The sequence below is a fragment of the Pygoscelis adeliae genome, unplaced genomic scaffold (assembly GCF_000699105.1).
Source record: "Pygoscelis adeliae isolate BGI_AS28 unplaced genomic scaffold, ASM69910v1 Scaffold87, whole genome shotgun sequence".
NCBI classification, from domain to species: Eukaryota; Metazoa; Chordata; class Aves; order Sphenisciformes; family Spheniscidae; genus Pygoscelis; species Pygoscelis adeliae.
Window position 1 is genome coordinate 3594130 of NW_008825098.1, and position 10345 is coordinate 3604474.

General features: G+C 39.7%; 1 protein-coding gene across 1 annotated transcript in view; it reads left to right on the forward strand.

Annotated features, from left to right (window-relative positions):
* The window catches only part of ARHGEF38 (Rho guanine nucleotide exchange factor (GEF) 38), a 37316-nt gene extending 34710 nt beyond the window's left edge, over positions 1–2606 (forward strand). The window contains exons 12-14 of the mRNA XM_009327086.1: positions 1012–1210; positions 1392–1651; positions 2421–2606. Coding sequence (XP_009325361.1) covers positions 1012–1210; positions 1392–1651; positions 2421–2606 — 645 coding nt within the window. The remainder of the gene's footprint in view (positions 1–1011; positions 1211–1391; positions 1652–2420) is intronic.
* Positions 2607–10345: the final 7739 nt, after the last annotated feature.

Genomic DNA, 10345 nt, shown 5'->3' on the forward strand with positions numbered 1-10345 from the left:
TTTCACTGTGTTTTCATGTTATTATCTTGAAAATCCACTTGAAATTATCTCTGATTACCCTTAGGCCTTTAAGCACATGTTAAGTCTAAGGTTGTATATGTAAACTTTGATTACTTCTTTTGTTAGCTACCCTTACAGTGTGTCTTAGTCTTCTAATTCAGAACATTTTTTTTCCTCATCCTCAGCTGTGGTTATGCGCACTGGTGTTTACACACACATGCACATGCATACACCCCCACAGCAGAAGATTCAGAAAATCCACCAGGAAATCTTCCCCCCCTGGTTCCCAATCTTATCAGACATTTCCAGAGCTTTTAGGAGTCTAGCTTACAGTGAAATAAAAACTCAAGTGCAGATTTACAGGAGAAGCTGAGGAAGCTGTAGTATTCCTTTTAGCATCAGTAAGGCACATGTCTTCTTGCCTCTGTGGTACGTTAAGACCACACTGATGTGCAGCACCTCCCTCCCTGGCCTCTAACCAAACTCTGAGTGAATAGTCTTCCAGCAGTTAATAGCACCTTGCCCTTATTTAGCAAGGTAATTTCACTGTTTGGGTACTACTGATTTTTTTGCCTAATGCCTTATCACGCAAGTTGTTATGTGACCTTAGCACACCTCAGCCGATTTTTGGATTACACTTTCTTTGTGATTTACATAGGAATTCAAAGATCATTGCTACGGAAAAACAATTAAGCAAGTGACAGTTCGCATACAGAACACCTGCTCTTTGAGAGCAGAGGACAGACTAAGAGGTCTTTAATTAGTGAAAATTCCTACATTTCTTTAAAATCTGCCCTTTATTGCTCACCTATTAATATAGCAGTTGGACAGGTCCTTGCTGCATATGCAAAGGCGATTTTGTTACATATAGCTGTGTAAGTAACTCCTTGATCTGTGTGTAAAAATGTAGGGTCAATTGCCACATGCAGCATAGACTGGTATTTATGCATCCATGTTGCTCTAGAAATGGCTTCAGCATTATTCCCAGTGAATAATTTTTTTGCTTTTCAGCTCGAATCCCCACGTCAAACAGAAGGCCACAGGTCCAAGCTGTTGTCTATGTACAGCACAGACTTGCTATACCAAGCTAAGCGCAAGTGCAATGCCACACAGGAATTTGATATTGATTTACATGAAGGAGAACTGGTGGCTGTTGTGGAGCAAAAGGACCCCTTCGGAAGTACGAGCAGATGGCTTGTTGACACAGGAAGTAAGTTCTCTGCACAAACATCCCAATAACAGCTTTCCTTTGGGATATTGATTTCTTTTCATTCTGGCCCCATCTGTTTGCCTCTGTCATACTGACAGCTGCATAAAATGGTTGGTTTTGAAATGGTTTTAGCAGTATTTCGCTGTTTGTTTATTTTCTCTCTTTTTATTCTGGTGTCTAGTCCTTAAAGGGTATGTGTATTCCTCCTTCCTGAGGCCTTACAATCCAGCCAAAGCGCAGAAGGATGTAGCAGAAAACAGCTTCGGTGATGACGATTTTGATAACATCAGCCTCTTTGTCTCTTCACGGCCCTCTACTGACAGTAGCACAAGAAGTCCAGGGCACAAGAAGAGTGACAGCAGCTCACCTCTTCACTTCTGCGAAAATCCCACAATTAATGGCACAGGGACTGATGCTTTTCAGGATATGGATGATCAGCATGTAAGTATGATACACACTGTGCCTGTCTTCTTCTTGTTCCGATTTCAAATCTAGAATTATACTGCTTATGATTTAAATGGTTTCCTTTTACACCAGAAAAGGCTGGCACTAATCTGTCAGTATGACATGGGAATTCGTTATCCTCTGTTCTTTGCCTTTCTTAAATAGCTACAAGGTAGGAAAAGATAATCAGTTAAACCATGAATCGCAGTCCTGTCTCACAGAAAACACGCTGTTGCATTACCCCACCCCATGTACAACACCTCAAGGTTCTCCTATAGAGCAAAATAGCTCAGTTTGGGGGATTTTTCCACTTACTGTTGACAAGAAAGCTGTGGCAATGCTGATCAGCAAGGCACAGAAGTAACCCGCGTGCCACATTTGAGTACAGGAGCTTTAGGAAAGGTGATTCTCCCTGAGGAAACCTTGCTGGAAAATTCTCTGTCCAATCCAAGGCCCCTTGGTGTGAAACAGAAATAGGCACTTGGTGTGAGCTGAAAACCTTACTAGTGTAGTAAGGTGATGAGGTCTTGGAGCTTGGTTTGTTCCTCCCCATGCAGAATTCCCCAAATCCTTCAATTTTACTTTTTATTTTGGCCCTGCTCATTGTAGTCTGTCCAGCAATTGCAGACCATGTAGTTGCGTACTGGTTCATATACGTTATTACACATTTTCTGTATACAGAATTCATACTAATACACAATGACAAAGTAAACTGTGGCTACATTTCTGAATTCAGATTTTGGGTTTTGTGGCTTTGCTTTTTCAGACCTTCTATGCTGTTTACGCATTTCAAGCAAGAAATGATCAGGAACTCAGTCTTCAGGAGTATCAGAAGGTTAGGATACTTCGGTTTTCTGACCTGAGTGGCAATAAAGAATGGTGGCTAGCAGAAGCAAAAGGTCAGAAAGGATATGTACCATCTAATTATCTCGGGAAGATGACATATGCTTAGGAACAGAAGGGCCCATTGAGCCAGTTTCTCTGCAGTAGACAGAATAATCATCTATTACAGTTTGCAGCAAGCAAGGCAAACTCACAAGTGATTGACAGAAGCCACGGTACCTGGTACAGCAGACAGATGATATTGTGAACCTCCATCCTCCAAAAGCCATCACCTTGTCAAGACCTGAGGGAGGAAACATTTAACAGGAAGACTGATTCTGATTAACATCCTGAAGAGCTTGCTTTTCTATTACCCCATAATTTTCTCTTTTGTCAAAGCGTCCTACGTCAAAAGTCAACCTACAAGTACAAATCACAGCTAAAATTATGTTTTTCTTCCATGATATTTAGCAAATAATATTCAAGATGAAGAGAATTAGCCTTGAAAAAGGACAAATTCAGTCTTCAGGGATGCTATGGTTCAGGCTGAATTGTTCCTCAATGAACACAGACACGTCTTAAAACTTGAGCTTTTTGGTTGTCTGTTTTTATCCTCAGCCACTTTGGTAATGAACCTTTTTCTCAGTGGAGATTATTGGAGTGGGAAAAGAAAAAGGGTTTCATTTCTGTAGGAAACGTTTCAACTTAAAACATACCAAATGTGGTGGTACCAGTGGCTGGTCCCAGGGAAGAAGGTATGTTTAGCTAGATATAGAAATGGGGGGAGGGAAGGAAGGGGCACAAGAAACAGGTACTGTGAAATAAAGAAGTTATAATTTTCAACAGAATTACACAGCTACTTCACATGGTAGGGAACAGTTTGTAGCAATATGAAAGCACCCCAGGTTTGAAATTCCACGTCTCCACACTAACTGCTTTATAGTGCAAGATCTGTGTAGTGAAATGAAACCTGTGTTATTAGACTTGGGAAATTTATTAAGATTTAAAAAGAAAAAAAAAAAAGTCAAGCAGTGCCTTTCAATGAATATTTACTGCCTATCTGATTCCTTAGGTCAGATACAGGGATCATAACGTCTAGTGAATAAGCTAGGACTTAAGATGCGTCAAAATTTCTCTTCCAGGGGGGAAAAAAAATAATAAATCATCATTCTCAAACTGTCTGATGTTAGATTGAACAGTGAAGAATGTATCGATGAGCTGATTCACTGTTTGCAGAATTCAGAGTCAAAAGCCCTGTATTTTGCTAAAGTATCTTCAAAATGGTCGAGGCTACTTTAACAAGTTAATATAGTTCGCGTTGCATCCTCAATGAGCATAGAAAGCAAAAAAATCCCAAGGAAGGGATCTGAATGTCAAGTAGTACTTCTTTAGGTTCACTGACTACAGCGATCCTTAGGTCAGGCTGCTGCCCTACACTTGAGCTAGACTGAATAGCGATATAACAACATCTCGTTGCTATTACCATCGATAACTGAGTGTTCATCGCAATTTATTTCAATACAGCAGTGCCTAGATCTTCTAGTGATAAGTGAGGACCTTCTTGTGCTAAGCATTGCAAGAAGGAAACAAAAAAGTGACTATGCCTGCAGCAGATAGCGTAAGTGAAGGTAAACTCCCGTCAGTATTTTCTGTAGTGCTGCATAATTGCTTATTACTGACTGACCATTAAAATGACAACACTATTAAAATTAAGGGGGGGTGTTGCTGATCAAGGGCATACAGAAACTGTTCTAAAGTTTTTGTGTAAGTTTCTACTTCCTATAGGTGAAGCGTGGGGTCAATTGAATCATTTTGAAATGATTCAAAACCCTTACCGAGATGTAATAGGAAATAACCTGTCAGCAAAGAAAGGATGAGAAAAGTTGGGGCAGTCGATGCAAACAATAGTTTTTGCTACACTAATGAACCTAGTTTCGTTTTCTTTAGTGTCCCAAATTTTCATATTATTTTCCTAAAAAGGTAAAGAAAGTTCTCAGTCTTGCTCAGAAGATGAACACAGTGGATCACAGAGATGAGAACCTGAAATTTGTGCTGGATTAAACCACATGATAGAGAAACTTTTTGAGTTCTCTGAGATGGACATCCAGAAACTGGTATGTGAAACTCTGTGAACTACTGCAATCCAATGAGCAGTAGTAAGAGATAATGCATTATTTTGCCTAACTGTACATCACCTCATGCACTTAAATCTTCCTGTTTCCATAGCAAGCAAAACAGGTTCTCACTCATTTTATTAGGGGGATGTAGCTGTTTTTACAGGAAACTTTGCCTCTAGTTAAATGAAGAAAATAAAGCTTTGGAGAGGGAGTATCAGCTTGGAAGAATGGACTGAAAGACCCTACTAAGCTTGCACTGCTTTGGCTTTTATATTTTAAGACTATGGGGAAGATGCACGCAAGAAGCTTTTCAGTATGTCTTAAAATTTATAATATTTTATTTGGAGATGATCTATACTTTGCAATAGTTGAAACAGTTTTAGAAGTGACTGAATTGTACTTAATAGGCTTAATGCAGTCATGTAAGCACAAAGATGAAGTTTTGTATTTCAGACAGTGAAATTAATTAAGGGCAAGAGTCAGGAAAGAAAGATTTCTGAAGTCTTAGCTCTGAGAACTCAGCTTGAGTCATAGGGAGAGCTCTGATTTTGAGTGTTAGGTACATTCCCCATGAAAAATCAGGCTCTGTGAAGGTGTCTCAAAGTGTACTCAAATGCTGCTCTCCAAAATATTCACTAGGTATCCTGAAGTCACAAGGAATGAAGGATGCAATATACTGGAGCTGGCCACCTAAATTTCACTGAACTTCTGTGGGACTTGGGAACTCCTAGAAGGCCATATGAAATCCCAGTGTATGGTTAGGACCCATAATGATTTTTATGTTGTGAGATAATTTATATGACTTTATTATAGCCTCATAACTTGGGATCCAGAAAAAGTACTTTATTAGGTACCCAGGTGGATTGGTTTACTTCATTTCAGAAATTCAAAGTTTCAGCTGTTATCATTTGATATTACAGATATATTGCAAACTTTTATTTTTGTTTAAAACAGACGAATGCAAACCACAATTGCAAAAAATTAAGAGACACTCTTTGAATTTAAAGCCTTCCTACATTAAGGAGATTTACAACAATTCATATTAGACTTGCTCAGACTCATTTTTGTTAAGATAGTGCTTTAAATACTAGAAACTAAGCTATGTTAGGGTTCCAGAAATTCCTAAGAATATGCAATGTTTTTGCAGCTGTTTCTTTAACGTAGAGAAGGTTACAGTATTCTAAGAGTTTTCTTATTCTGATTAATGACAAACTAATTTATTTTGATTGAAGCAGGGACAGGCTGCAGTTTAATGGACCGATCCTGCATTTATTCAAATGTGCATTTTGCTTACTTGAACCACTGTGACAATAAGCACGTACAAGTACTTCCAAGATTGGGTCCACCCAAACTGAAGTGTTTCTCCATTCAGGGAATATTTTTTAAGTGTTTCCATTGATAACCTGGAACGCAGAAAGTGTCCAAGCGTCTCTGTCTCTGACCCCTGGCACCTGTGTGCTTCACCATCTTCCCTCTGCTTGGACGGTGCTTGTGAACCTTAAATAAGGATTCACCTTTTCAATGCAAATACAGATCGAAGAACTATTCCTTCTGACTTTTCATCTTAGGAAGCTTCACTGAGTAATTACCTCCTTCAAACACTAAAGAATACTTTTGCTGTCATTTTAAGATCGCTTGTAAAAATGCAGATACGTGAAGCAGACCTAACACCTGCAATAGGAAACACAGCCATGACAATCCTTGTGCCTGTAGATCTATTTCTGATAATTCCTCTTACAATATTGTTTGTTCGGAAATGGTGAAAAAATCTTCTTTTAAATTATTGTAATAATAAAAATCTATTTTTGTAAAGATATGTTTCTTCTTTTTTTTTTTTCTTTTAAACAAGACTTTTTCCAGAAGCACAGAGCTTTATATGCTATCCAAGACCTGCCTTCTGTTGTGAACTATAAAAAGATCACTGCAAAATTAGCAGAGCAGAGGAAATGGGACAGTTGCCTCAGATAAAATGCTGCATTTCCAGTATGCATCCTAGCTTATCTATCAATATATTAGAACTCGTCAAACACTATCAAAATACTGAGCAAGTTTCAAAATACACTTCAAGTTTCCAAATGTCAGCTTAGTTCTGTTCTTTTCTAGCTGCTCCTGAGGTCGTGACCATTATTTACTGCTGTGTCCAGCCAGAGGTCTGTCATGAGTTGTAATAGATAAAAGCTTGTGTCACTAAAATAAATTACAGAACTTTGTGTTAGATCTTTCCTCTTAGACCCAGATATCACCATCATCCCCTAGTCCGGCCAGAAGGAGCACTCATGGAACCAGAGTAACCTATCGTTTCACATTACTAAGGGTATCGGTATTTGGGCATCTATGAAAAACATCATATTTAAGTGGAAGTAAAATATTACCATACCAATTTATAAAATGGATAAGGAAAGTCAAGTAGGTATTTTTACAGTAAATCACAGAGCAATCTGGTTTGGGGATAGAAAAATCACAGGACTATTTTCCAGTTATTTTTTTCTAAATACGAGGTATGCTTCTCAAAATTCAGAAGGGCGTTCCTTCTTTCTGCCCTACACTGGATTCCTCAACCTGACGTGCAAATTCAGTCAAACAATCCTGTAGAACAGACTCCTTTCCTGAAAATACAGTTGTTAATTCCATCCTAACTATAACTTCAAAGGAGAAAGCAACTGTTCCCTTCAATCTACTCTGTTTTTCAGCAGTGCCTATCTCAAATATTCAAGCTAAACACTTGATTTAAAAGACCAGGTCAATGCTATAAATCCTTCCTGATATAATACTTCAAAGAATCACAATCCTAACTGACATTTTTATACCAACAGAAGGAGACTTTATATTTCATTTAGGAAGCTGGGAAAGTTACAGTGGAAGAAAGTCTTTTTCCGATACAAATTGCAGCTCTATTGCAGATTTTGCTAATACAGCGATATCAGCAAGTCCAGCTAGACTTGGCCTTATTAGAGGGAAAAGACAGGCATGCATAAAAGGTATAGCATAGGTTATTTTATTCTAAATGAATAAGAGAGAACCTACAGTCAACCCATGCCAGAGTTATAGATGTAAAAACATCAGGATACACTTGAACTAGCTACCACAATTTAAAACAAAGATAAAATTCTTCTGCCTTTGTTCACCCCACATGTGGTACCTAAAGTCATCTGCACAGTTCAGATGTAAGCTCCTGAACTCTCGCAAGCAAAACTGTATGTATATTCAGAGGCAGGACAGAGGCAGCTAGCACCTTGAACCTTCCTGTGGGAGCAGGTTTTACTACTAGAGTGAACACTTTACATAGGAGCACTCCAGCCATTGAAAGAATCTATCTTCATGCTCTACAGTGTAGGCAACATTCTTCTGATTAACATTTAGGAAGAAAACATGCCTTCTGTTTGCTAGTGGAAACTGCTTCAGCGTCTTTTCCTACTATACCACCATTAAAAACCTTCTGTGCTAGACAGGAAGAAGGATGGGCTGATCGAAAAGCAGTAGAAGTTCTGGATTCCTCCTCCTCATGCTGTTATTTTTAAATTGTCCTGGAAGCCGCAGGCACTACAAAGACAAAGCCTTTCTTTTTTTCTTCCACAGGAAATAATAGTTGAAGAAGTATGCAAATTCTCCAGGTAGCTAAGGCAATCCTGAGTAAATGAACCTATTCCTTCGGATGTTTAAGGAACCTTAGCCTAAATCTTAATTGTGGAGAAGGGAAAAGAGGTATGGGAATTAGCTGCATGTATCAGCTTTACACATACTTAAAATACAAGATGGCTAAGAAAAGCTGTAGCTTTCACCTACCTACAAAAGTCTGAGATGTTTTCATGTTTAGAGATGCTCCCCTCATCACAGAGGGAATTGCTGGGTGCTGGTCACAGACAGCAAGACTCGAGACCCTTTTCCAATGCTCTGCCTGAGCCAGTTCTTGAGAACCGAACAAGACCTGGAGCAGCTGGGATGAAGAGAGCGAGCACAAGCTGTGAGAACAGCTCAGGGGTGTGAGTGGGGAGCTGGAAGACCTCATACTTTCTCAACTACCTGTCTTAGTCATGGTGGTAAAGCATTAAGTGTAACCCATGTGTGGCTGGGACAGGTTTGAAGGAGTGTAACAGAATCCGGCAGGATACGCAGAAATAGCTGAAGGGAGGCCTGTGGGTGTAAGAGCTAGGTCTAGTCAGGAAAAAGCCACGAATACCTCCACAGGAAGCTCCCGAGAGGCAGTCACAGCGCCTACAAACCTCCTTTGTAACGGCAGCTGGGCTAAGCACAAGCCCCCGTGGAGGGGGCTCATGTTCTGCAAAATGAAGAGAGACAAAGCTGATCCCACCCAGGGCCCTGGAAGTGGGAATTTAACATATTCAGCTTGAACAATACCCACACACAGAGACAAATTCCTCTTCCTTCCCCCCCACCCCCTCTTCAAGTTCGTAGTATTATTAGCAGTTAGGCAGAGGACCCAAGATGCTGCTAGGATACAAGTCACCTTGGACACTGCCGATGTCTGGATGCAACGCTGCCCTGGCACAGCTTCTCTCTTGCAATAATCCCATGGCATCTGCTTCATTTGCTCCTGGAACTGAGACACAAAATAACAATGAAACACAGATATGTAAACACAAATATGACAGTTCCCATGAAAGCTGTGTGGAATACGTCACTCAGTATAACGAGAAAACTTTTCCTATGCAGGGTTAAAAAAACCAATTTTTTTCATTATTCTTTATGAAAGCGAAATATGAACCTTCATTTTCACAAAGGGCTAAAGGAACATATTTGGATCTCTGAGCAATCTTTTCTATTTGAAAATCTATGCTATTACAAATATTTTTGACCTATTTTAACAGCTAACATACCTTATATCACTATTTCAGATACTTGCAAATCCACAAAGGAACTAGTAGAGAGGAAAAAAGGAAATCTGTGAGTCGAGGAGAAAGGAAGAGAGTGTCTGAATACCTCTGCCCCCTGCCCAAATCAAACAACCCCTTTGTCCCATGAATGCTATGGGAGGGACAGTGGCATATTCGGATCCCCATTCTGGGTTACATGGATCCTAATACTTGACCTCCCAAGTTCCAGACCCAGCTAGCCAACCTGAAACCCAAGCAAGGAGCTTGCCATGGGTCTTAGATTAATACGAATCTAACACTGTGCAACATCAGAACTGGTGTGGTACAATAATACAGCTGGGTAGGGTCTGTGGCCTAGCATTTCTTTGTGCATATGTTTTTGCAGCCAGGAGATTGGAATCAACTTTCAATAAGCTTAAGACTCTTCTAAATTTCCAACATGCCCTGGCCTGTCTCTCCAAATTGCAGCTGGAAATCCAACCCTTCTCCCCGGGCTTAAACCCATCTACATACAAGCCTTGAAAGATCCAATGCCAATATCCAGTTAGAAGTAGTTCTGTAACGCTCGTTAGTAAATTCAAATACAGGGTCTTCCAGCAGATTTGGGAAAGCATGCATGAGTCGAGTCCTCCCTCTGAAATACAAATCACTGAGGGGCAGGGGAAAGAAATCGCACTTTTAGAATATACACAATTCATTTGCTACTTTGAGTATCATGAAGGAAGACATGCACTTGTATGCATCTATGTCTGTTTCTATCTCCTACAGAAATTGCTGGAAAAGGTTCTCCAACCGATTTCAAAACTCTGTAATAGACATATTTTTAAAAAAGCAACAACCCCCCCATTAGAAACTAGCTGACAGGGCTAGAAAAGGGGTTTTATCTACCAAGATTGTCACTAACTACCAAAGAGATTTCT